Source organism: Buteo buteo, chromosome 23 (genome assembly GCF_964188355.1).
Source record: "Buteo buteo chromosome 23, bButBut1.hap1.1, whole genome shotgun sequence".
Taxonomy (NCBI): domain Eukaryota; kingdom Metazoa; phylum Chordata; class Aves; order Accipitriformes; family Accipitridae; genus Buteo; species Buteo buteo.
In genome coordinates this window covers 20,350,574-20,376,887 of record NC_134193.1, presented here as the reverse complement: position 1 = coordinate 20,376,887, position 26,314 = coordinate 20,350,574, and the positions used below count along the sequence as shown (strand labels likewise).

General features: G+C 61.0%; 1 protein-coding gene across 2 annotated transcripts in view; it reads right to left on the bottom strand.

Annotated features, from left to right (window-relative positions):
• NOTCH1 (notch receptor 1) overlaps positions 1-26,314 on the bottom strand; it is a 43,556-nt gene that overhangs the window by 6,445 nt on the left and 10,797 nt on the right. The window contains exons 3-26 of one of the 2 annotated variants that reach the window (XM_075054735.1): positions 17,046-17,308; positions 16,333-16,671; positions 12,903-13,025; positions 12,495-12,728; positions 12,194-12,349; positions 11,888-12,073; positions 11,317-11,430; positions 10,628-10,741; positions 9,335-9,568; positions 8,898-9,008; positions 7,934-8,126; positions 7,545-7,690; positions 7,007-7,120; positions 5,876-5,995; positions 5,385-5,537; positions 4,696-4,924; positions 4,331-4,532; positions 4,031-4,184; positions 3,619-3,803; positions 3,288-3,420; positions 2,716-2,973; positions 2,490-2,602; positions 1,366-1,937; positions 201-629 (exon numbers count right to left, since the gene is read on the bottom strand). In XM_075054735.1, the coding sequence (XP_074910836.1) occupies positions 201-629; positions 1,366-1,937; positions 2,490-2,602; positions 2,716-2,973; positions 3,288-3,420; positions 3,619-3,803; positions 4,031-4,184; positions 4,331-4,532; positions 4,696-4,924; positions 5,385-5,537; positions 5,876-5,995; positions 7,007-7,120; positions 7,545-7,690; positions 7,934-8,126; positions 8,898-9,008; positions 9,335-9,568; positions 10,628-10,741; positions 11,317-11,430; positions 11,888-12,073; positions 12,194-12,349; positions 12,495-12,728; positions 12,903-13,025; positions 16,333-16,671; positions 17,046-17,308 (4,875 nt within the window). The remainder of the gene's footprint in view (positions 1-200; positions 630-1,365; positions 1,938-2,489; positions 2,603-2,715; positions 2,974-3,287; positions 3,421-3,618; positions 3,804-4,030; positions 4,185-4,330; positions 4,533-4,695; positions 4,925-5,384; positions 5,538-5,875; positions 5,996-7,006; positions 7,121-7,544; positions 7,691-7,933; positions 8,127-8,897; positions 9,009-9,334; positions 9,569-10,627; positions 10,742-11,316; positions 11,431-11,887; positions 12,074-12,193; positions 12,350-12,494; positions 12,729-12,902; positions 13,026-16,332; positions 16,672-17,045; positions 17,309-26,314) is intronic. The other variant, XM_075054736.1, reaches the window with a different exon arrangement.

Here is a 26,314-nt window from a genome sequence, read left to right as displayed (position 1 = left end):
CGCTGCAGCATTGTATCAGGGATTGCTGAGCGATCACTTGCTTTTCCCACATGAGAGCAAAATCCGGTTTCTATTCACATAGAAAGCAACGTCTAAATACAATTATCTGGCCTACATCCTTCCCTTTATAGCGTGTTACTATTATCAACACAGAAAATAAATGCTGCTGTGTGAAAAAGGAACCCATTGGTCCCCCTTACCCTCTGATGTCCATCTGATCGAGCTCCCTCTTCTGCCTTCTGCCAGCCCTGGAGTAAAGGCTGCTCTTCACTTTGTTGATGACAGCACTAGACATATCTGACCAGTCCTCCGTTGACCTCTTGATGTAATGCTTTTTCAGCTCCTCCTCATTGCCGTAATATGGAAAGATCATATACTCTCCCTTGGGGTTCTTCTTGAAGACCACGTTGGTGTGCAGCACGCGGCTCAGCTCCCGTAGGAAGTTGAAAGAGTTGTTCTTCAGGTTCTCGGGAGTGATCAGTACCACCACCACCAGCGTGCCATCTGCAAGCTTCTCTGGCATGTTGTTTGCACAGTCCAGACCATCCCATTCGCACTCAAAATTATTGCAGCCCTGGTCACAGTGACCATCTGAGAAGTGATCTTTGCAGTACTGATCATACAGAGGGCTGGGCAGAAGAAAAAGAAAGGCAGAAGAATGAATTAGACCAAGTACTGTGCATATTACCCATCTGCTGAGAAAAGAAGCAGTGGTCCACAAGGACCTCTCTTTTGTATAAAAATTCTTCATCCTGATAGACACTAAGCCAGTTTACATAGAAGGCAACTGTTTCATGCAGCACTGTGAAGCATTCACCTCTGCAGGTGAAAGATAGCAGCTATTAAATTGTAAGTTGCAATTTAGATGTCACAAAAAGGGACAAATTACTGTGACTTAGAGAAGACATGGCAACACAGAATAAGTTACTCAGACCAGAGTTTGTCGAGGAATCTGGGATTAAGTTCCTGCTGTTGCCAAAGACGATGTTTGGTAAATGCCTGGATGTTAACATCATCATGTTTTCTGGCTGCTCTTCTATCTGGGGTGTCCCTACACTGAAACTCACTGTGTTACTACTGTGAGTTGGAGAATTCACTTCTATGGCATGATACAGGCAAGGACGGGGAAACCATCTGGAATGAGCCAAACCCAGAGAGCTTCCAAGTGTATATAAACTCAGTAAGATGACAGGGAAATGCGGTTGCTTGAGTTGCAGCCCCATAGGCAGCAGAACAGAATGTAGAGAGTGAACAACAACAGGTCTACACTTGGAGCTTCAGCAGATGCAACCAGAAAATACCCCAAGACGATCAGCACAGAGGTCATGGCTTTAAAACAAGAGGGTCAATGAGCAAGTCACTTACTTGCACTGCCCTTCATATTTCTGGCAGTCAAATCCATCGTACAGGCAGCCAGCGTTATTGCACTGAGAGTCGCATTTGCCGTCGTTGAAGTACTTCCAGCACTGCAGAGACTGGGAGCAGTTCTTCCACGGGTCGTTGAAATTGAGGGAGCAGTCGCCCCCATCCCAGCCACAGGCATGGTTATTGCATTTCCCATCGCAGATCTTGTTGCCGGCATACCCCGCGCAAACTGCGATCTCGCACTTCTCCTCAATTTTGGGTGGGATGATATCCTGCCCGATCCCACCTTGGAAATCAAAGTCAAGGATGTGGCAGTTGAGGCCGTTGAAGTTGGCAGGGCAGTTGCAGCGGTAGTAGGGGGAGGCATCGCTGAAGAACTCGCAGGTGCCCCCGTTGTAGCAGGGGTTGGATGTGCAGGGGCTGCTGGCTGGGTACTGGCACTCAGGACCCGTGAAGGCCGGCGTGCACATGCACTTGGAGCTCTTGTGGATGGAAATGCAGGTGCCACCGTTCAGGCAGTGCAGGTTCCCACAGGTGCGGGAGTCGTTCTCGCAGGTGGCACCCACGAAGCCCTGGGGAGGTGACAGCAAGGAGGGAATCAGAATCACTGATGCTGTCCTACGAGCAGCCTAACACACGTGTGTGTTCTGGGAAACTCGGCACAAACCCAGTGAATCAGGACACAGCTCTGGTGTGTCCCCTGAAACTAGTGATGGGTAAGAATAATCTAGAATGTAATCCCCGTTAGAGCATCCCCCTCAAAATGAAGGGAGCTATTCTCCATAGCTGCCTGCTCCACCTTTACATGGTGCAAATAATGGTCAACCAGGGAAGAGCCTGTCCTACAGAGCTGTGTGTCATAGCTGGAGGGCTCAGCCACCTCTTCCTCCCTGACCCTAAGCCAGTCTCCTTGCAAGTGAGCAGGGTATGTATATACGGATACACCTTGCTCCAGCGAGCAGCCACAGTAAAGCATCTTCCCCTCCATGCTTACCCCTGGCTATCCCAGCCAGGGAAGCCTCAGGGGCTCAATTGGCCCCCTGACTGCCCCTCTGTGCAAGGGGCTGACTTGCAGAGCCTGTGCAACATCCCATGCTCAGAGCTGGAGAGGAGCAGGTACGTACCGGGGGGCATTTGCAGATGAAGCCACGGCCAGTGTTGCTGGCAACCGCGCATGTTCCACCGTTCCTGCAGGGTTTGCCCTTACAGCCGTCCACCACGGTGTCGCAGCGACGGCCTGCCGAGGGAGAGGAGCACGTGAGAAGCAGAGGAAGGTGTGCGAGACGCTTGGGGTGGCTGGGGGGGGGCTGCAGGACGGGGTGCTGGGAGCGGGAGGGACGCAGCGCTCACCTGCATAGCCAGGTCGGCACTCGCATTTGTAGTCATTGACCCGCTGCACGCAGTTCTGGGTGCCGCGGGCGTCGCAGGGGTTGGACAGGCACTCGTTGACGTCTCCCTCGCAGCGCTCCCCTACAAAGCCAGGGGGGCAGATGCAGCTGTAGCCACCTACCCGATCCGTGCACTTGCCATTGTTAAAGCACTTGGGCCCCAGGGTGACAGGATCAAAGAAAGGGCTGCAGTCATCCACATTGATCTCACAGTGCACCCCTAGAGAAATGGGGGAACAACCCACACAGCTCATCAAACAGTATCGGGGTGCCTGGTGGTCGCTTGTGTGAACCTTCCCTGCGAAGGGGCTGAGCCTGACCAATTCAATGGCAGTCTGAGCCGCCGCGCTGGCAGGAGGCACGCAGCACCGCGCAGCTCACGTCCAAGGTTGCATGGCCTTGATGGCTAAGCTCGCAGGCAAACACAAACCTCTACCGTTGCATTTGCTTCCGCTAGCCCAAGCAGCTAATGAGCAGATACCGAGGATATCTGCACTCAGCCCACTAATGCCCCAGCCTGGGGAATTAATTTACCTTGAGTTCCTCTGGGGCAGGAGCATTTGTAGGTATTGATGAGATCGATGCAGGTTCCTCCATTCTGGCATGGGTGGGACAAACACTCATTGATCTCCTCTGAGCAGTTAACTCCATGATAACCAGCCACGCACTGCAAGGAGGGAAGAGTGGAACTATCAGAGAGGTTCACTCAATTCCCACATGGCTGCAGGAGCACAGCCAGCACCCCAGCCTTCAACCCTCTATAGGGGCACTGAGCCAGCCTGAAGCTGGGGCAGCTCCTTGGGCAGCAGAAAGGCAATAACTGGTGCTTTTCTCCCTGTACATCTCCGTCCCCCGCAGCACTCACCTCGCAGGAGTAGCCTCCCAGGTAGTCTGTGCATGTGGCTCCATTCTGGCAGGGGTTGGGGGAGCACTCATCCACCTGCTCCTCGCAGTAGCTGCCGGTGTAGCCGGCCTGGCAGCGGCAGAAATGAGTGTTGCCGGTGTCCACACAGAGCCCCGAATTCCTGCAGAGATGTGCTACGTCGATACCTGCCGGGGAGAGCAGAGTGAGACGCGGGGACCTCGGTGACACCCACGCACCGCAGGGACACGTCCTGGGGATCACAGCCTCAGGGGGTGCAATCCCTGAGATCGCTCTGGTTGTGCCAAAGATCCTCACCAAGAGGAGTGAGCATGTCTCTGCTCAGAGCCCAACACGGGGGCACCTGGAGACCCCTCCCCGGCCCTGTGAGGCCGTACACATGGCAGGGACTGACCTTGCTGCTTAGCGGCCACCTCGCAGGAGACACTGGGGACATCACAGTAGAGCCCTGTCCATCCGCTGTTGCACTCGCAGCGGTACAGGTTGTTGGTCTGCCAGCACTTGCCTCCGTTTTTGCAGGGAGAGGAATCGCACCAACGCACCAGGTTCTGGGGGGGAGCAGAGCAAGGGACGGGGGTCAGGACCCAGTAGGGCTTCTGCAGGAGTGGAGGCTGCAGTGATCCCCCAAATCCCCACAGCCAGCATGCACGGACAGGCGCTGGGGTCAGCGGCTGATGGCCCAAGGCTCCTCTACCTGGCAGTTGAGCCCGGTGTATCCCTGCGGACAAGTGCACTTGTACATCCCGTAGCTGTCCTGACACGTGCCCCCGTTCAGGCACGGCTTGGAGTCGCACTCGTTAATGTCGTGCTCGCAGTAGCTGCCCGTGAAGCCGGGCGGGCAGACGCAGGTGAAGGTGTTGATGCCATCCACGCAGGTCCCACCATTGAAGCAGGAGCTGGGAACACAGACATCACATCCCAGTGAGTCACCGCCGGTCGTGCTCCACGCCAAAGCCCCCACAAACTGGCCCAGGGCTACGGGGCAGCGCAAGGACCTCAGCCCCTTGCTCCAGCCCTGACAAAGGCTGCGCCCGCGGCAGGAGCCGCGCGGGGCTGTACCTCTCCGTGCAGTCAGGCGTGTTGTTCTCGCAGTGGATGCCGCTGAAGCCGGAGGGGCAGGTGCAGGTGTAGCTGTTGACGCAGTCGGTGCAGTTGGCACCATTCTTGCAGGGGTTGCTGGCACACTCATTGATGTCTTCCTCGCACTTGGGCCCACGGAAACCAGCCAGGCACTCGCAGAAGAACGTGCCGACGCCGTCGGAGCAGGAGCCACCATTATGGCACGGATCTGGAGAGGAGGGACGTACGTGTGAAGATTCAATGGGTCCAGCCCTGGTGCAGCAGCCCTGCCCGGGAGCTGCCCCACAGCACTGTCCTGGCATGTGTCCCCTGGCCATGTGGAGGGATGGGACAGAGCCCGCGGACCAGGCAGAAGCTGGGCCAGTCCCGCCGGGGGACTGGACACAAGGAGGGCACACGGGACACGCTTGCTTATTGCCCACCCATCCCTCTCTCCCCCCAGCCTCCTTCCTGCCAGCTCTCATCTGGCCTTGGACTGACGCAACTCAACCGGGACGTGCTTGAGGTGGCCCAAAAGCCCAGGCAGGGCTCGCAGCACGGCCCAAGCCAAAGCAGCGGCCGAGGCTCGCCCATGCACGGGAAGGAAAATCCCAGCCCCAGGAAGAGCAATGAAGCTGACAGCTCGGGGCCAGGCTGAGCGTGGTCCACGGAGCAACCCCTGCTCTTACTGGGCTTGCAGTCGTCGATGTCGGTGTCACAGTTGCGGCCGGTGAAGCCGGTTCTGCAGGCGCAGCGGTAGCTGCCGTTGGTGTTCTGGCACGTGGCCCCATTGCGGCAGGGGCTCTTCACGCATTCGTTGATGTCAATCTCGCAGGTCTGACCTGGGGGACAGAGCGGGACGGGGACCACATGGGCTGGAGGTGCTGGCGAAAGCCCCCGGGGATGATGATGATGTCTTGGGCACCGCTCGCACCAGGGTGGGAGCCCTCGCAGCAAACTGCCCTCGCCGAGGGGTGCGGGCGATGGCTGCATCCCATCCACCCTGCTGAGCCGTGGGGCAGGTCAGGACCCTCCCCAAGGCTGGGCACTGTGCAGGGCACGCAGGCAGCCATCTGCCCGCTGCTGGTCCCTGGCCACCCTCCCTCCTCTCCGTCTTTGGCTCCCTGAGCAGCCGAGAAGTGCGGGGTGTGCTGAACCCCCAGACGGACCATGCCCCTACCTTGCCAGCCGGATGGGCAACTGCAGGAGAAGCTCTCATAGTCTTCCGACTCCCGGCACTCGCCACCGTTCTTGCAGGGGCCGCCAGCGCAGGGGGCCAGCACGTCCTCGCAGGTGGCTCCTGCACAGGCACAAGCACCCGCTGACACCCGGTCTGAAACGACGGCTGGCCCGAGACCCTGCTACCCCTGTCCCCTGCCCTGGGGCTGCTGCCAGCCCTGGCACAGGCTCTGGGCTTCCCCACCAGCCCCCAGGGCAGCCCAGCTGGGGCCATCTCCTCCATTCCTGGTCCCCCGTGACCCTGGGCCCCCCCACGAATCCTTTAAGCTCTGGCAATCTGGGTTGCGTTAAAGCGCCGCACACTTCCTTTGGCAGGGAAGCGCCGCTCGGGGTGTCTTTCCTCCCTCGCACTCCCCGCCCCGGTCCCTCTCAGCCGCTTTTCCTGTTTACGTCCAGCCAAGGGACACGTTCCCTCCGAACCCTTATCTTCCCTGTCAGCCAGTATCTCCCGAACTGGCCTTTGCTATTTTCCAGAGCCTTCCCCTCCCCTCCTGCCCCGTCCCCGTCCCCCCCAGGGGTTTCTATGGCCACTGCCGAGGGCAGGAAACAGCTCACGGCTTCCTGCAATTGTGCACCGGCTGCGGCTCTGCGCGAGCGGAAGCGGGAGGCCGGCAAACAGGAATTGGCTCAGCAGAATCCCCCAGCCCCTCGGCTCGCTTTTTCCAGCGTGAGCATCAGGGCAGAAGAACGGGGCCACCGGCAGCGGCCGACCCCCCCGGGGTGGTGGGCTGCGAGCGGGGTGGCCGCCCTGGTGCTGCTGCCTTGGGTGCTGGTGTGGCCAAGCCACTGCCTCGGTGCCCTCCAGGAGGAGGAAGAGGTGGAGGAGGAGGAGGGAGGAAGCTCTGGCTGGCTGGTTCCCAAAGCTCCTCCGAATTTCCTCCAGCTGCGCCGTGGCACGGGGAGGTGGAGCCACGGCCATGGGCAGCCCCACGGCAGAGCAGCGCGAGGGAAGCCTCTACGCTTGGTGCCGGCTCGTTGCACACGCAGAGGGAACGATTTGCTGTCACACCCGAAGCGGCAGCCCCGCAGAGCCCCGGTGAGGGCCTGGGGGGCACGGGGTGCTCCCCCTCACCTGTGTAGGGCAGGAGGCAGTTGCAGGTGTAGCCGGCGACATCGTCGATGCACGTGCCCTGGTTCAGGCAGGGGTTGGAAGCACATTCGTTGATGTTGGTCTGGCAGTTGGGTCCTGCGTTAAGAAAAATAGATAAAAGCGGCTGTGATGGAGGCGTGCTGGTGGGAGCGGGCTGAGGGTACAGTGGGGACGTGGTGACAATGGCCCACCCATCACCCTGGCAGAGCCTCCTGCTCTCAGCTCCAGCCTTGGGTGCCCAAACTCTGCTGAAGGTCCCCAGGCTGGCTGCACTGCCACATCTGGTTGTACTGCCACATCTGGCTGTACTGCCACATGACGGTTGGACTTGATGATCTTAAAGGTCTTTTCCAACCTAAACAATTCTATGACTCTATCTCCCAACCAGACCTGGGGTCTCTGCCATCCCCACAGCAAAGCCTCCAGCCCATCTAGCACCGCGGGGAAGCCCACCACAGCTCCCACCACAGCTCCCACCAAGCATGGGGGGACAGGGCAGTGTCCCTGGCTGCGCCCTTACCGCTGAAGCCCTCCCTGCAGGTGCAGATGTAGCCACTGGTCATGTCCTTACAGGTGCCACCGTTCATGCAGGGATTGGATTCACACTCGTTATTGTTAATGTCGCAGTTTGTCCCACTCCAGCCTGGGTCGCAGTCACACCTGTAGCTTTGGGGAAAAATTGGGGCATAAAGCACAGGACCTGGTCCGACCTAGCCCTGCTGGCTACACCAGCCGTCATTTACTGGCTCTTAATTGTGCCCCTGCAGGGAAACATCCCCTGGCACTAGCACACAGCACGGATGAGCACCGGCACAGGGGGTGGCTGTTTTCCCTGCCTCTAACCCCAACTTTGCTGGGTGGCCCTTTGGTCCCAGCAGCCCCCCAGCAGCCCCCGCACCCTCAGCCTACCCGTTCAACCCATCGTGGCATTTCCCATGGATGCAGGGGTTGCTGTTGCACTCGTTCACTTCGGACAGGCACTTGGGGTCATGGAAGCCCTCGGGGCAGAGGCAGGTGAAGCCGTTGATGCCATCCTTGCACGTGCCCCCGTTGTGGCAAGGGTTGCTGGAGCACTCGTCGATGTTGATGTTGCACATGTGCCCTGGGAAAGCGGGAGGTGAGGAATTGTGACCCCCACGGGATGCACGGCACGGCACGGTGGGTGCATGCCACCTCCCGGGGAGCACCCACCGGGCAGGTCCCCCTCCAGCCACCCGGGGAACGGCTGCCGGCGGCTCAAATCTCCAGCCACACGTGTGCCGCCTGCGTAGGAGCGGGCTGCTCTCCGGGTAGGGTGACTTCACACCCTGCATCGCCCACCTGGCTTAATTAAACATGACTGGGAAGAGGCTGTGCCCTGGGCTCGTTTGGTCCAGGAGGGAATAACGAAGGGAGCCGGTTTCAGCCTGTAACCCTACCTGCCGCGGCTGACAAAGCCAGGCTTTATTGTGGCTCCCTGCGAGCGGGAGGACAAGGGGCCGCGCGAGCGGGGAGAGGTGGGGGCTGCTCCCATCAAAGCCCTCCGCCATTTCCAGCAGCGATCAAACAAACCAGTCGGACAAGGCGGCAACCCGATACCCATGGGAGTGGGCGCAGCAGGAGTCGAATTCGCGGCACCAGACACCCCTTTGATTTCGGCCTGAGCCAGGGTCACCCTCCTGAACAAGCAGGGGCACTGGAGGGTGCAAAACCTCCGGCGAGCGGGATGGCAGCATCTCCCCTCCTCGCCGCACCCTCGCCCGGGGCTGCGCGGGGCACCACCAGCTGCAGGCATCCCCGCACTGCCGCGGGCACAGGGGGCATCCCAGGGCTCCCCGGCGCCAGGTTGGATCCGGACCAGGTCCCCAGGGTGGCCACCATGCCCTGCTCTCACCTGTGTACCCCGTCTCGCAGGTGCACTCGTAGCCGTTGATCTTGTCGATGCACTTGCCGTAGTCGCAGGGGTTGCTGGCGCAGTCGTCCAGGTTGATCTCGCAGTTGGGACCTGGGGAGGAGAGTGGTGCCGTTAAGGGGGTCCCCGGCCCCGCTGACGAGGCAAAACGAAGCCCGCCGGCACTGACTGCCGCCGCCGCTCCACAACAAAGCGCCTCCGCCACCAGCGGCTCCCGGCTGGGGTGCGGTTCCTGCCGAAAGCCGGGCACCAAACCGGGAGAACTCGCCCTCACCGAAGACACCCCAGGCCGGCCCCGGCACCGGGCTGGCTGACGGCGGTGGCCCAGGGCCAACCCGCCTGGGGATGGGGATGGGAATGGGGTGCCGCACCGGCACGGCCGACCTGCGTGGAGCCCCCGGGGGGTTCCTCCCGCTCACCCGTGGTCCCTTTGAGGCAGAGGCAGTTGTAGGCGTTGTTCCTGTCCTGGCAGGTCCCTCCATTTTTGCAGGGCTGGCTCTGGCACTCGTTGATGTTGATGTCGCAGCGGTGGCCCGTGTAGCCGGGCTGGCAGAGGCAGGTGAAGGCGGCGATGCTGTCCTTGCAGGTCCCGTAGTGGCACGGGTCGGGGTCGCACTCATCGATGTCGATCTCACAGTGAGCACCCGAGAAACCTGCCACCAGCGGGGGGGGACACAGAGGGTCAGGATGGGTGACGTGGGGTGAGGATGGAGGATGCGGGGTCAGGACAGGGGACACTCCTTCCCACCCCGGCCAGGTGTCAGGCAGTGCACCGGGGTGGCTTGACCTGCCCACCTACCCCACCACGAGCCCCGGGACCCCCGGGAACGGGGTGCAGGCAAGGGAGCACCCTGGCACGCCGGCGGCAGGGCTGGTCAGACCCCGGCTTGCGGGCTTTGTCCCGGGGCGCACAATGACCTGCATTAAGCCGCCTCGGCTCAGGAGCGGGGCCCCGCGCTCACCCGCGGCTCGTCCCGGAGCGTGCGGGGGGGCCGGCCACAGGCACCCCCGAATAATAACCCCCCCGGCAGATCCTATTCTCCTGGCCAGCTCCCTCCCCGCCGGGTTTGGGGGTGGAGAGCTGAGGACAAAGTACAGCTTTGACTAGACCCCGCCAAGCCCACATAGCAGCTTTTCATCGGGGCTTGGCATTAGCAAGACACTAATTAGAGGCCATTCAGCTGGAAGATTTCTGGCGGGAGCTGCTCCACAAAAGAGCCACTGTTTGCCACCAGGGCTCAAGTCATCATTTTGTGCAACCGCTCCTTGGGTTTCGGTCGGCGAGCCCCCGCAGCCCTGCACCTTGCGTCCCCATAGAGGCAGCTTTATTCCTTCCTTCCTGCCTTCCCCCTCGCTGCCGCCCGCCGCCGAGGCAGGGAGCACGGTGGGACGGCTGCTGCGGGGCCACACCTAACGAGCGCTGGGCTCGTTACGCCCGGCTCCGGGCCCGGCGGGCAGCAGGGCTCGACTCGTTCCGCCGACGCCCGGGAAAGGGACAGTCCTGCCCCATGGGAGTCACATCGGCAGGGACCGACCCTGCTGCCGGGGGGGGGGTTCGGAGACACCCCCCCCGAGGCAGATGCTTGGGGAGGCGGGTACTTGTTCGTAATTTGGCAACGTGGTTTGACGGCGCATCACGGGGCAGAAGGTGGGTTGTTCGTGGCCGGTGGGGTGGGACCCCTGGAGCCCCCCGGTACATGGGGACCCCTCACCTTCAGTGCACTCGCAGCTGTAGGTGTTGGGACCGTCCACGCACTTGGCACCGTTCTTGCAGGGGGTGCTGGCGCATTCGTCGATGTCAAACTGGCACAGGTGCCCGTTGAAGCCTGGAACGGAGGGAGAAGTCACGTCCCCGCGCAGCGACTGGACCCACCAGCCTCCCCCCGCCGCCGGGCAGATCCCACCGGGCCCGCCGGGTTTCCATGGGGATGGCTGCTGGGGGCCCTGAATGCGGGGCTGCGACCCGCCATTGAGAGCATCTTATTTACATCTCTAGAGGAGCAAAGTCTCTGAACTTCAAAACCTCCTTTCACAGATTAACCGTCTCCCCATTCTCCGCTCCACCCCGTGACTTTGACACCGCATTCAAAGCTGCTGGTGCGGCCCCCCCCGGCCCCCGGCTCTCCTTCCCAAAGAGGGGCCTTTTCAAGTGCAAAGCCGTGGGGTTTAATCCTCCTTCCCCTCTCCCATGGGCCGGACCTGGAGCAGCATTGCCTGCACGGAGCTCAGCCCCTCACCGCAATGGGAGAACCCCCCCACCAAAAGCACCGAGAGGTGCTCAGCCCACTCTCCCCATTTCCCCCAAATTTAAGGAGCCCATTTTCGGCTCCTTCCCGGCTCAAGCTGGGAGGCATCATGGCTTTGTTTCCGCCGCGATGGCAGCGGGACGGATGCCACGTACCAGTGGGGCACTCGCAGTGGAATTCGTTGATCTTGTCGAGGCAGTCGCCGTTGTGCAGGCAGGGGCTGCTGGCGCACTCGTCCGTGTTGATCTCGCAGTAAACCCCCTCGTAACCTGTGGAGAGACCCGGCACGCTGTCAGCGCCACAGCACGGAGCTGGCACAACGAGCAGGATGGGTAGATTATGCCAGGGCACGTTTGGTCCCCCCCGTCTTTATAAAGGAAGCTCAGGAGCTGTGCTACAGGTAGTAGGACCTGATGCACAGGCTGCTCCGGGGTTGTCTACCCCGGATCTCCCTGCCCTTGGCTTGATCCAAGCCAGCAAGGTCGGCAAGAGGACGAGTCCAGAGCAGGGCTGATGGTGCCCGACTCTCACCTCCCGTCCCCCCACCGCTGCAGGAGACCGTGCAATCTTTACCAGGCTCTTTCTTTTCAGCGCTGTCCCCATGCACACGAGCCTCCCATGGCTCCTCACCCAAACCGACACCGAGCTGAAGCTCAGGGGCACCCGGAGCCCTCCCGTCACCCACACCCAGCACCGGGGCAGGGGTCCGCAGGGCTGCCCACCCACCGGGCATGCAGATGCACTGGAACTCCCCAATCTGGTCCAGGCAGGTGGCATCGTTCTGGCAGGGGTTGGAGAGGCACTCGTTGACGTCGATCTCGCAGCGAGGGCCCGAGTAGCCCTGCAGACACTGGCACTGGAAGGACCCCTGGGTGTTGATGCATTTCCCCGCGTGCTCGCAAGGGTTGGCTCCTGCAACACACAAGCGCGGCTCACAGGACACGATCCTGGCGGCACGTGAGCTCCCGGCGGCACCGGCGCTTTGCCCAGCTGCTCCTCTACCACCCGCACGAGCTCAGCCCCGGCGCTCACCCAGCGAGCACTCGTCCACGTCCTGGTTGCAGGCTGGCCCCATGTACCCCGAAGGACACGTGCAGATGGCTTTGCCGTTGACAGGGTTGGTGTCGCAGTTGGAGCCCTCGTTGCAGGGGTTGCTGATGCAGGCGTCATCGAGGTGGCACAGCAAACCTGGGCGGCAAAAGGCAGGGGCACGTCAAGGGCGATTGGGGGGGTAAGTCATCACGCACCAAGACCTCAGCTCGGAGCCAGGGGACGTGCAGGGAGCTGCCACCCTGCACTGCGAGCAGGGGGCAAGATGGGACAAGGACCTCACCTGTGCGGCCGTGGGGGCACTCGCAGTAGAAGGAGGCTACCCGGTCGTGGCAGGTGGCCCCGTGGAAGCAGGCGGCCATGGCGCAGTCATCGATGTTCTCGCTGCAGTCCTCGCCCGTCCAGCCGTTGACGCAGACGCAGTTGTAGCCGCCGTGGTTGTTGTGACAGGTGCCCCCGTTCTGGCAGGCGTTGGGCATCAGCTGGCACTCGTCCACGTCCTCGGTGCAGTACTGACCTGCCGGGGGACAGGGCACCTGCGTGAGGCTGGCGCTGCCCAGCTCCCGCAGGCTCCACGAGCATCGCCGCAAAGCAGGACGGCTCTCCCCACCCGGTCCCCAGCACGTCCCGGGGAAGGATCCATCCTCCCAGCCCAGCCCCGTGCCACCCCTGCTGTTGGCAGCGGCATTACCTGTCCACTCGGGTGGGCACTGGCAGTTGTAGGTGTTGACGCCGTCCACGCAGGTGCCACCATTCTTGCAGTTGTTGCCTGGACAGTCATTGATGTTCTCCTCGCAGTTCTGGCCCGTAAACCCTGCGCAGAGGTGACGTCTGCCATGATGCCAACTGACCAACCGGCCGTGCCACTGCCTCAGCCCCCCACCAGCCCCCCGCTGATGGCAGGCTGCTTGTTATCAGGTGCCCAGCTGCTCCCAGCCCCGCTGCCCGGTTTCATCCCCAGCCCCGTCCCGCCTCTGCCGGGGTTTGGCTCTGCCACGCAGGTTTCCCTGCCAGGGCACCATCGCCGGAGCCTGGTGGTGGCTTCCTCCACGCAGGGCAGACGGGACGTCCCCAGCGTGGGGCTCACCTGCTAAAGCCCCCGGCTCTGGAGACGCTCGCCCCGAGCATCAGAGGATCCGGCTCCACAGCAAGCCAGGATGAACCAGGGCTGCTCCCACAAAGGCTTGCGGCACCCGGTGCTGACTCACCGGCTTTTAATTTCACATGTAAAGAGCCTCAGCAGCAGCGCTTTCCCCGGAGGGGGATCCAAGTCCCTGGCAGGGGGAACCACCGCCCCACGCCGCGCTGCGCTAATCCCAGCCCACCTCTCGCGCCGTGAGCCCGGCTGCTCGGGGTTTATCTTATCGCCTCCACCTAATAGCGCGGCACACATGGAAACCGCGCCGCCCCCGGCCTCTCCCTGCGGCATCTGCAGCAGAAATCAAACGGCCCAGCCCTTCTACGGGCATCTGCCAAGCCACCCCATCCTCCTCTAACAGCCCCTTGGGTTAAGAGCTGCATTTACTCTAAGACCCCAAAGCCCCCGACCCAGCCGCCGTCGGGTGTCAGCCTTCCCAGCCCGCCCAGGCGCTCGGGGCCGGGACGGCAATGCCAGCCCGCGGCAGCTCCCCGCGGTGCCGGCGTGCACCTGCAGCTCCCCCAAACTCCTCAAGGCATTCTGCAGGTCCAGACCGGGCTGCTCCCCTGCCCACGCAGCTCACTACGTCACCTCTGCCTCCATGGGAAGGGACCGGGTGCCCAGGTTCATCATCTGTGGGACCCCAGACCCTGGCCCAACTGGGGGTTTTCCCCTCTCTCCCTCTCCAAAGGGCCACGTTTTCCTCTCCCCCGTAGCCTCAGCCCCATCGCAAGAGGAGCAGCAACAGCTATTTATGATTGCTGGTAGGAGTCCAAAGCAGATAACTTTGATTTGTGCCTCATTTTTAAGCAGCTGGGCTGAGACTGAACAGCAATAACTGGCAATGTCCTAGATACCAGGATTAACTCATTTTGAACCATCCGAATGAGTAATTAGTACTGCAATTACTTTAAACTCAGGGTTACATTCTACAGCGATGGCATGATAAAACAGCCGAGATTAGTTTAACTTGAAGAAACCCGGTACGGCCAGGCCTCTCCAGGAATGAAAAGCGGACATTGTTTCAGGTCTGCTGCGCTGCATACCAGCGTATCAATCACCCTCTTATCATGAGAAACAGCCCCCGGTCCCTCCTGCCTCCGCTCGAAGCCGATGCAGCTCCTGCCGCGAGCCATGCGGGATGGCGGAGCTGCCGAGGGACCCCCCTGTCCCCCCCCCGGCGCAGGGGCCGTGCCGTGCCACCCCGCGGGAGGTGAACCAGCTCGTGCAGCATGCAAGTCTTCTGGAAGCAGCCCACGAAGCCGCAGCTGGGCGCGAAAGCACCGATCTTCCCCCTCCGCAGCAGGGATGCTCCCCCAAGGCCATACCTCACCCCGACGTGCCCGACGCTTGGGCTGCTCTGGGGAAAAGTGCCTCGTCAGCAGAACGGCAGGGCAGGGCCAGCGCTGCTCCTCCTGCCCCCTCCACCTGCCCGTCCCTGTGGCGATGCTGCTCTGCCCTGCCAGGGCTCAGAGCTGCTCCCGCGGAGCATCGCCCCTGGGAGCTCCCAGCCGCACCGGCTCATCCCAGAAGGAAAGGCTTCCTTCCCCGGCGCTGCTCGCCCGGTCAGTCCTAACGCCTCGCTGCCCCTAAGGACAGGAGCTTTGCTCCAGCCTGGAGGAGCAGGCATGGAGGGGATGCAGGGGATCCGGCAGCGCCCTGTGTATTTTGGATGGTTAACGAGTCTCCTGAGTTATTGCAGCCAAAAGCTTTGGGAAGAGGATTGAACCTCTGAGCCCGTGTCAGAGATCAAGGCGAGATTCCCCCACGCTGCCCCACAGGGATTGTGCATCTTCCCCCGGCACCGGGCTGGCAGCAGGATGCGGGTACGTCTGTGCTGGCTGGGACATCCCATCCCCGCCCCGATGCCACGTCCCCAGCGGCAGTGGGGCAGGAGCTCCGGCAAAGGGAGGCTGGAGCTCCCTGCGGTAATGCCAAACACCACCCAGGGTGCAGAGCAGAGAAACCACCTACCCCTCGTCCTGCCCCAGTCCCCACGGGGCTACGGGCGACCAGAGGAGATGAAAGCAATCCCAACGAGAGACTTCTCAGGCAGCTTCACGCTGCCCACAGCTTCCTCCCAAGGAAGAGGCTGGATGCTTCCCCTCCGCGTCTGCCGCAGCCGGCCAGCGTGGCTGGCTCAGGTCAGAAACTGCACTCGCCCTCCGGCAAACACAGCCTGGTCTGCACTGGGTGCAGCGTGGCTCTGGGCTGTACCGGCCACCCGCCGGCAGGAAACCCCATTATTTCATTTCTTCAGCCGGCGTGGGGATGGGGGGAAGCGTGGGGCCACGCTCGTCCCCTTCTGCTCCCTGCCCTGACCGCGCTGCAGACCACTGCTCGACGGCAGAAGCGAAAGGGCTTGCCGGGGTCAGGGGGGGCCCTTTCACAACCGCTTTTCTTTCCTCTGGCATGTAGGGTGCCAAGCTCCCTTGCAGGGTGCTGAGCTCCTGTATAGGGTGCTGATCTCCTGTATATGGTGCTGAGGTCCTGGGACAGCCCCTGCCAGGCCCCCTCCTGCAAGAGCCCCTCTAATTCAGCTGGGTGGCTCCGGCACTTGCCGGAGGGAGCAGCAGTGAGCACGGAGAGGGTCTCCCTTTCCCAACTCTGTTCGCACTCGGAAACTTTCCAAAAGAGCTATTCCGGGCTAATTATTCCATTCTGGAAGTGGATTAAGCTAAAGCGGAAAAAGGCACTCTTATTCTGGAATATGAGCATCCGCACAGGGGCCTCTGCTGAAACACTTCTCTGGAAGAGCTATTCTGGTGAATCACCAAGTATAAAAAGCCCCCAGATGACCTCTCCTCTTCGGACATCGTGGCCCAACGTCTTCCCAAACACATGCAGCACAGCGAGCCCACAGCCGCTCGTTTTTGTCCCTCCCAGAGCCATAACTCGGGGGAAGATCGGGCGCTACTTGTTGGGGGGGGGGGGCCCAAGAGGGTCCTCTATCCCCGTCCCCTGCCTCGGGGGCAGCCCCTACCTGGCAGGCACGTGCAGTCGTAGGTGGTGTCTCCGATCTGGCGGCACGTCCCTCCGTTCTGGCAGGGCGAGGGGTTGCAGGGCACGTAGGGATGCTCGCAGTTCTGCCCGGTGTACGCCGGCTTGCAGGAGCACTGGTAGGTGCCCACCTCGTTGGTGCAGCTCCCGCCGTTCTTGCAGACGGGGGGCGAGATGCTGCATTCGTTCACGTCCTGCTTGCAGTTGGCCCCGTGGAAGCCGGCGGTGCACCGGCAGATGTAGTGGGCTTCGAAGGGGACGCACTGGCCCCCGTTGGCGCAGGGGTTGGAGGCGCAGGGGTCGGCCTGCTGGCAGGTTTTGCCTGGGGAGGGCAGGGAAGGAGGATGAGGATGCAAACTGGTGGGAGCTATCTTTGCACTGGGGTGCAGAGCCGGCTCCGGGACTGTGTTCACAGGGGTTGCAACTAATTCCCCCCGCCTCTACCCACCCCGTAAAACCCTTACCTGTGCAGGAAGCTCGCAGCTCACTCAGCCAGGGACCCTCCCAAGCCCCGACTCGGGTTTGCAGACCGTCCCCCCCACCTTTCCCCCAGCACCGGAGGAAGCCGAAATCAGAGGCAGCGCCCTTCTCCATCCACGGGAGTTTTCCAGGAGCAACCCATCACACCCAAGCCGTCCCTCTCCCCCCCAGAGCTGGGTCACCGTGTCCCCACACCGCGTGGCATCACCGCCTTACCCGACCACCCCGGCGGGCAGCGGCACTTGTACTCGCTGAGCGTCAGCAGGTCGCAGGTACCCCCGTTGCGGCAGGGGTTGCTGAGGCAGACGTTGTCGCGGGGCGTCAGGCAGAGCTCGTCGGTGAAGCCCAGGCGGCAGACGCAGGTGTAGTCCACGGTGCTGCCGCGCACCACCGGGATGCAGGTGCCGGCGTTTTTGCAAGGGGAGCTCAGGCAGGGGTTGGGCAGCTGGCACCGCTCGCCCACGTAGGCACCGCTACACCTGGCAGGGGCGAGACACGTTGTCAGCGTCAGCAGGATCGGTCCCGAGGGGCTGGGGGACACCCGGATGGCCCAGGGACCAGCTCTGGGAACACCCTCCCCGGACCTGACCCCGCACCGCATCCCGGCACGTCGGGTTTGGCAATTGCAAGGCTCTGCCCTGGCCGCGCTGGGCTGAGAAGAGGAAGATGAAAGAGGCGCCGGGAACAAAGGCGTCCCCCATCGAGGGGCCTGCACCGACTTGCAAAACCGCAGCCTTCGGCGCTGACGTCTGAGATGCTTCTCATCCCAATGTGCTTTTTTTGCGCCCCCCCCCCCCCCCCGCCCTTGCTGAAGTGGAAACCAAGGCACAAGGGGGGACGTGGTGGAGCCAGGATGGGGAACCCTATACCTGCACCCACCCCAGGGCACCCACAGACCCCAAGGAAAAGGAAACCCTGCAGTGGCCCGTGGGGTCACAAGTGGCACGGGGATAGCCCCGTGTCCCTGCCCGTCCCGGGGTCTCTGCTCCACCAGGGAGATTTTCATCCTCCCTCCATCCTAAGAAATCACTCAAACACAATCAAACACAGGCTCAGCGCCGGCTGGTAGCAGGTGGGACACATTTCTGCTCCTCGCAGCCAGCTGAGATCTTCCCCAAAGACAAACCCTGTGGAAGGAGGGAACGAGTGGCCCCGGCTGCCGCGTCCCTCTCCGTGGGGGCCCTGAGAAAAGGCCCCCCCGACGCGGCCACCGGCTCAACCATCTGTCACCGTTGGTCGACAGGGCTGGAGCAACTGCCTGCTGCGGGACCGGGGCAGGCGACAGGGACACGCCGCAAGGGCAAATCCCGCCGGCTATCCCAGCGAGGCTGGCACAGGACCCCGCAGAGCGGGAAGCTTCCCCCTGGGAAAGGGAGGACAGAGCAAAGCTGTGCACACAGAGACCGAGGGCACCTGACATCAAATGAAGATCCCGGAGACGAGGCCCTTCAGCACCTCCCCAGCGCGAACCCTCCCACACGGCATCTCTTCTATCAAGTCTGCAACATGAGATGCCACGTGTTTTGTCCCCAACCAGCTCTGCTCGCGTTACACTGCTTCCAAAGGGGGATTTTCTACCCTGGCTGGGCTGCGCCGAGCAGCCGTCGCGAGTAGCATCCATGGGAGAAGCGAGACGCCGCCGGCACGCTGCTGTCCCACACCGTGATGGCAATGCCACCGCAGCAGAGCGGGGCACGCCGGCTGCTGTCAGAAGCCTTGACAGCAGAAATAAATCTGGGGGCGGCTGCAGGCATTGCTGCGAGCTTGGGGTAAGGCAACCACCGCTGGAGGTGACGGCTGGGGAAGACGACAGCACCCGGGCACTGGGGGACTGCGGTCCCCGCTGTGCTTTGGCAGGTCGGGGCTCAGGGCACCCACCACGTGCTCGCACCCGTTGCCACCTGAGCTGGTGGGACCTCGCGTCCCCGAGCCTCGTGCGTGGCCTCCAGGGCTCCCACGGCAGGCAGCCGCCCTGGGGGTGAGCGAGAAGGGTCCTGGGGAACGCTGCAGCCCCCCGGCTGCGGAGCAGAACACTCACCTGCAAAACCCCACCAGCCTGCAAACCCCAAAACAAGAACATGGGGCTTCTCTGGTGAAGCACAGCCAGCAAACCCCCACCCTCAGCCGGCCCCGACCCGGAGCCACCGTGCTTTGCCGCGCCGTGCCGGCAGCAGGACCACGTTTCAGCCCCGCTTCCCCTCTCCTCTTCTCCTCCTTTTTTTTTTTTTTTTTTTAACCCAATTCTGATTTCATTGTTGGGGATTGTGTGAGAATTTGTCAGGATTCGGAGACATTTTGAGTTAATGAGACGGCATTATCCAGGCCAAATGAAAAAGAAAATGTGTATAATAATAAATCAGGGCATCTGCTCGGCACACAAAGGGCGGCGGGGAGCAGGTGTGCATCCTAATGAGGCAGAGCAGCTGCCGGCGCCCGCAGCCGATGCCCGGCTCGCCGGCGGCTCTGAGCCCGGGGCGCCGCGGCCGTGGGGCGACGACGGCGCTTCTGGGTGGCTGCGCCGTGGCCCCGTGCGGGGGAATGCGAGGGCTGGGGCCGTGGCCGCCTGAGAGAGGCCATTGTGCGGGGCCCGGCGGCCGGCACAGGCACGCCGCCGGCAAACCGCTCAAGTGTGCAGTCATCTGTTAAAAGCACCGCTCTCCCCCGCCTCCCCGCACCACACACGCTTTTTTTCTTAAAACAATCCTCTGGGCTTTCGCGGCGGCTGGCCGACAGGGAAGCGTTCATGAGATTCTCCAATGGGAGAAAAAGGCGGAAAAAAAAAAAAAAAAAAAGAAGGAATAAGGAGAGGAAAAAAAAAAAAGGATGCTGGACAAAGAGCCCCAGGGGCAGCGCGGGAATCGTCGAGCGCGCGGGAACCGCCACGGCACGGGAACCGCCACGGCGTGGGCTTTGGCTCGCGGCGGTGCCACCGTGGGCAGCCGGGACCGAGAGGCGATGCTCTGCATCCCGGGTTGAGCCGGGCGGCCGGGAGGGGGGCTGTCTCTGGGATTGGGGTTCCTGCACTGCGGGGCTTAAATGAGGCCGGGGCGAGGGGCGCAGAGCTGAAAGCCCTCCCACCCAATTAGTTTTCGGACCGTTTCCAATTTCAGTACAGGCAAGTGGTGGTTTGAGCTCAGGGATGGGAAGCCAGAGCAAGAGCCCAGCCTGAGCCTGGGCATGGTTATTAGCCAGGAGGTTAATTAGTGATTGGAGGAACTCCCCTGGGGGGCAGGGGAGCCCCTGCCTGAAGGCACAGGGGGCTGGGGGCTGCCCCATGCCCGGCTGGGCTGCCCGGGTTCTTTCCAGGCTTTTGCTTCAGGAAACCTCTCAAATTTCAGGGAGTTTGTAGATGTTTTTTTAAATGGCTTTCTATTTGTTTGTTTTAAGAGCTGGTTTATGGACGCAATCAGCTCAAGGAGTGAGGAGGGTGAGGCAGACGCTGAGGAAGGGCTCGGCACGGGTCTGCCCCAGCCAGAAAGGGCTGAGCCGAGCGATGGGCACACGTGGGCAGGCGGAACCGGGGTACGCTCGTGCATCGCATTTCTTCTCCCTGCAAGGACGGTATTTCCAGCCACTGAGAAGTGCTGGTGAAGTAACTCTTCAGAAAAAAAGCGATACGACACAGGCACCCTTAAAATCCGGTAGTCACCACCATAACCCACGGAGGAGTTTGCATCGCGCAGAGTGGTGCTGTGCGGCACAGACCCACTGCGGATGCCCGGCCATTCCCGAATCACAGCCACAAGCGCGACAGGGACGGGGACAGCCCTCGCGTACCCACTGCACACACCGCGCCAGCTCCCAGCTCGAGGAGCCCTCTCAAACTCCTTCCACGGTTTCAAAGTCATCTCAGTTTCTTTTCAAGGTTTCAGAGGAAAAGGTCTCTGACAGCAGGGATATCACTATCACGATAGTGATAGTATCACGATATTGCTGCTCAGCAAGAGCGTGAAACAAGGACACTGGACACTCCTCTGCTCACATTTGGCAGCCCCTGGGACATGCCCACGGGCAGCTTCGCACCCGGCAGCTTCGACACCGCTCCTGCATCATCTGTAGACACTTCTGCACAGAAATGATGCTATTCCTGCCCATGTTTGCAAGAGCAAGTCTGAGACGAGGCAGGGGAGAGCATAGCTGCGGACCGAAGCCACGGGATGAATTTTGCTGTTTCCTCCCCACGTGGGTCCCGGAGCTCACTCACGGCCAGAGACTCTGGAGCTGCAGTTAAAAGCCCAACAACCACAATGGCTTTAGAGTCCCAGCTGCAGAGGAAAGCCTGGAGACAAGCCTCACTTGCAAAGCAAGAGATCAAAAACCAGGTGAAGAATAAGGCCAGCCCAAGACGTAGTTATTTTTCAGCTCTCCCAGGTCTGGAAAGGCTGGATTCAGCAGAGTCAGGTTCAGCTCCCAGCCGTGCTGCAACCTCATCATGCATCCACCTACTTCTCCAGGGGCTAAAAACCTCTCCTAAAGCTCAGCCCAGGGAGCTAAGCTTTATTTTCTCTGGAAAACATACCGGCGGGTGGTGGCGTCAGGGCTCCCAGGTGGGCAGACGTGGAGGATGCGACGTCCCTGCGGGCTCAGCCAGGTGAAGATCACCCTGTGGTTTTTCCTTTGGCACTTCCCAAGCGAGGGCTACCCAAACCAAACCCCAAGCAGCTTATGGAAATCAGCATAAGAGACATGAAAGCTATGCTTTAATTACAGATATATGTGTTGGCAGAGGACAGGGCGGGTGCTCCAGGATCAAAACAGCTCAGAAGTGCCATTAGAAACCAGCTTCGAGGTGGTGAAAGGTGCCCAAGCTCCCCGGGGTCCTGTGGAGCCTCCGTGAAATCCCTGGAGAGGCCAGTATGGCCATGCTCCCAGTCCCACGCGTGACGCACACCCCATTCCCAACCCAGGCGGGAACGGCTAAAAATACCCGTGTCTCTCCCTCCCCTGAGCACGCAGCTGAGAAACCTTTCCTTTGAGTCATTAACCTGCTGAAGAGGCATCAAACGCTTCAGCTGCGACCCACCCCACCGTTTTAGACGGTGACAGAGGGTGACGGCATCCTGACCCCGGTGATGGCCAAGCCCTGCTCCAATGCACGATGCTCCCTCTCCCAGCACCGTGCCAGCACAAAGGAGCAAGTCAGGGCGGACAATCTCACAATCTTCAATTCAAGGATATTTTCTATGTGACCTAATCAAGGGACTGGGGCTGTCACCGAAACACCAGGCAGGACAGGGGACAGCGATGCAGCGGCTGGTCCCCATCCCTGCGGATGGGGATGCTGCATGTGGTCCTTGCAGGTGTGAACGCACTGATTTACACCCCTCTGAGCGTCTGGGGCTGCCGTCCATCCTGGTGGCTTTTTGTTTCGGGGGGTCAGGCAGAGGCTGGGGGCTGGATTCCCACGACACCAGGCTGCGGCACGTCTTCCCCCTCCACGCCAGCCCCGAGCGAGCACCCGCTCCTGGAGCACAAACTGCTGCGAAGGGGGAGGCGCAACTAATAATGCACCGCGCTCCCGACCCATAAATCTCCGGCACGATTCACGGGTGATGTGAAGGGTGATGGAGAAGGCCTTGTCCAAGGTCAGACAGCAAGTCCTGGGGGACAGCCTGGGAACAGGAACAGCGGCCCCAAATTCCCACCCCGCTCCCAGCGCCAAGCCCAGGCCAAATCTGGATCTGCTCAGCGTGGGCACGTGCATTTGTTGTGTCTGCTGCACATCCTTAACGAGTTACAAACAACGCTGCAGTTATTTCAGCAAGGCTCCAGAAAAGCTCGGCAGATCATATAATCAAAAGCATGAATGAGCCGCAGAAATATCAGAGCGCCAACAAGCTCTGCTGCCTGCTGCCACGCCGCTACCCCAGCTTTGCATTACACATGCGCTTGCCCGGGCGCCGTGGCTTCCAGCACCCCCTCGCTCCACGACCAGCATCGGCAGAGTTGGGGGGGCCCATCCCGGCCCCCCATCAGCCCGTGGCTCCCGCGCCGAGCGCTCTGTGCGTGCGGCTCCGCGCGCGCTGCTGGCCCTTTGTTCGCTCCCTCCCCGCTTGCAGCCTGCAAGGCTTTTTCCTCCAACCCACCAGCAACAGGTTTTGTCCCTCCGCAGCAATGCGGGCACTGAAAGCATCCCGAGGCAGATGTTTCTGCGACCTCTGACCCAAGACTAATGTTTTCCTTTCTGCGCTAAGCTGCCATCTGCCACAGCCAGCACAGATGACACCCAGGCGCTCCTGCAGCCCACCCCACCCCGGCACGGCTCCCGCATGGCGGCACGGGGGCTTTGTTCAAATTTGGGATGCGTCAGCCCTGCACAAGCGCAGCCCGGGGGCCGGGGGGTGTTTCAGAGGTGCTGGGTGCATGGGGGATGCCCTGGATGCTGGGGGCTCAGCCCGCATCACCCCGCAGCTGAGAACGGCCGCGCTCACACCACCCGCTGCTCTCCTGCCCAGCCCCAGGGCAGTCCTCCCGAGGGCTGAAACCGTGGCAGGGCTGGAAGTAAAACCCACCTCGGGCTTAAAACGCACAAAATAAACTAACAAGCAAAATGAAAACCAGGTGTAAGCTGGAGCACGGCCACCAGACGTGCACGGGCTGTCCCCCATCCCCATCCCATGCAGGGACAGGTCCAGGGGCAGCCCCACGCTGCGGGAGGGGACGGGGGGCTGGCGGGGAGCCCCATCCCAGCCACTGGCCCCACGTCCAGGCTGCCTCTTATCTGCGCTATCACATAACCTCTTCCTCACCCTCATCTGCTGGAAGCATAAACGGCTGTGGTTGTTTTCCCCAAGGTATGAGCACCGTGGGAAAGCCGAGGAGGGGAGGCTCGGGTCTTTATTCAAGCCCCGTTTTGGGGGTACTTGAGACTAATGGGGCCAGGAGAGTCCCCGCTGCCTCTGGGGCAGCAGCAAACCCAGGCACTGGGTGCGGGGTCTCCCCCACCCCAACACCCATCCCCAGGCACAGGCTGGGCTGTGGGGGATGCCGCTCTCTGCTCCGCGGTATCCGTGGCCCGGAGCAGCCATCCCAGACGAGCCGTCCTCCCTGTGCCCCGAAGTCCCCGGCAGAGCCACTCCAGCACGGAGGTGGTTCAGAAACCACGACTGTGACCTTGCGTGGTGCAGAGGGTCCCCACCGAGGGACCGTCACACCCGCGGAGACCTCTGCACCAGCAAACGTGCTGCGTGACCCAGCGGACGCCTGTGCCAGCGTGGTCCGGACCCCGTGGAGCAAAGCAAATGACCAAACGTGAGCAGGACACTTGCATTTCACGTGTTTGCTGGCAACAGCTGAGGGAAGGAGAAATAACCAGCAGGAGGGTCTCCCTTAGCTGCGCGCAAGACCACAGCCACTGCACGCTGCTCCCAGCTGCGGAGCGGCGACACGACCCTACCCCACCGTCCCCACACCTCTCGGGGTAACCGTCATCCTTGGGCTTACGAACAGGAACCACAACTGCCTCCTTTCACGCCTTCCCCTGCGCAACCCCAGCAGCTGCAGACCCTGGGCGTTAAGCTTGCTTTCCCTCAGGCATCCACTTTTCCAGTGGAAGGAGGCAGGAGTCACTTTTCCAGTCGTGCCAGTGCTTCCCACCTGGCACAGCCTGGAAGCAACACCCCAGCTTTCTCCAGAAGTTACACCCTTCCCCGTAAGACATGTTTGCCCGGTGCCAGCCTGGGGGACCCTGATCTCCCCCAGCTCCAGTCCAACCAGCGAAAGGGCTGGTGCTTGGGGATATGTCTCTGTATCACTGAGAGAAGGGATCTGCTTCTTACTCCATCTTCCTATTCCATCTTATTCCATTGCCTCCCCACGACCCTCTCCCATGTTCCTGCACGGAGCATCATCAGGGACCACAGGTGAGTACGACCGTCTACGGGATGGCTTCCCAGCAGCGTCAGCCCACCTCGGAAACACCCCACCGAGCACGGGAGCACACTCTGGAGCCAGAGGAAGGCAGACAGGCTTGGAAAGTGGTCCCACTGGGAAAGCAGAGCTCAGCACCCTGTGCTCTGGTCCCATCTCCTGCTCAGTTCCTGCCCTGGCATCGCCACCCTGCTCAGGGTGGCACGGTATCCCTGGAGCCGGCAGAAAGAAGATGGGTGCAGGGAAAGGTGGAACGCTTTTGGATGCCGTCCTGACCTCCCTGGGGCATGTGGGGCCGTGGATGCCCCCTCTTGCCCTGGCAGCCAGGGGCTGGTGGGGGCTGCTTGAGCCCCCTCCCGGCAGTGGGCACAGCCGGGCTCCCCGCACCTCACCTGCAGCTTCGCTCTGTGGCTTCTGGCACACGCGTCCGTTAAGAAACCAAAGGTTTCGCCACGGCTCACGGGAGATCCAAGGCAGAGCCACCCAGCTCCCCCTCACCCACACGGGGCACCCCGACCGGGCGATACACCCCAAAGCTCCCGCCAGCCCTGCCGCGCTCCCCCGGCGCCGGCATGGCCCCACAAACACCTCCGGCAGCCGTGACGCGGCTCCCAGCACCAAAAACCAGCGCTAGACCAAACCGGTGGTTTTTTTATGAAGTCCCATCCAGGCCCGGCTTTATTAAACACTCTGGGACACCAGCCTGGGAAAAAAACAGAGTTTCACACAGGGAAGGTGGTTGGCAAAGCAGCAGGTTACTTCGAGTGACATCAGGTTAATAAAGCAAGTGCAGATCTTCAGTCTTGTTTAATTAAAAAAAGCAAACTGCAATCCAAAGTCTTTGATGTGTTTTTTTTGTTCCATTTCATTTTTGACCTAGCCCAAGCCATCTAATTGAGATTTTAAGACCCAGACTTTCATCTGGAGCGAAACTAGAGGAATTCCCAAAGCTGGATATACTCACGGACAGGAGTGGGGAAAAACGTGCTGGAGCCCTGTTCCTCCTACCAGCGTGAAGGGGAGAGGGCAAAAAAATGGCTTTGTTTCTTAAGCAGACATTAGTCAGGACAGTTTGGGAATCAAAGTTCCCATTGTAATGAAAAACAATATAATCCCATTACTAAGCAAAGTGGCCAGGCTATTCACTGGGTGGTAACCAGCTACCTGGGAAGGAGCTGCCTTTCAATGGAGCTTCATTCACAATAAACATGAAAGATGTCGAAGGAAGAGACCAAGACAAAACTTGCCTCATTCCCACCCTCAACAATGGCTGCTATGTAATATTTTTTTTTTTCCCCAGTTGATGTTTTTCATATCCTCTGCCGGTGTAAATCCGCACAGCCCCGTTGTTTGTGGCATCGGGCTGCCCTGTGCTGAGCTCTGCTCTCCCAGCTCATCCCAGTCCCTGCTCCTTCTCTTGGAAGAGTCCATTTAAGGGCCAACCATGAAGGATGCAATTCCAGCGGATGATCCCCAGGGAACACAACCTGGGCTGAGGCTGGCAAATGGTCCCACCGCCCACCCGCAGGGCAGGGGCGAGTGTCCTGGGGCAGGTCCTCAGCAAGTGCTCACACTGGTGACTGGTGTGCCTGTTACACACCACTAAGTTACCCGGC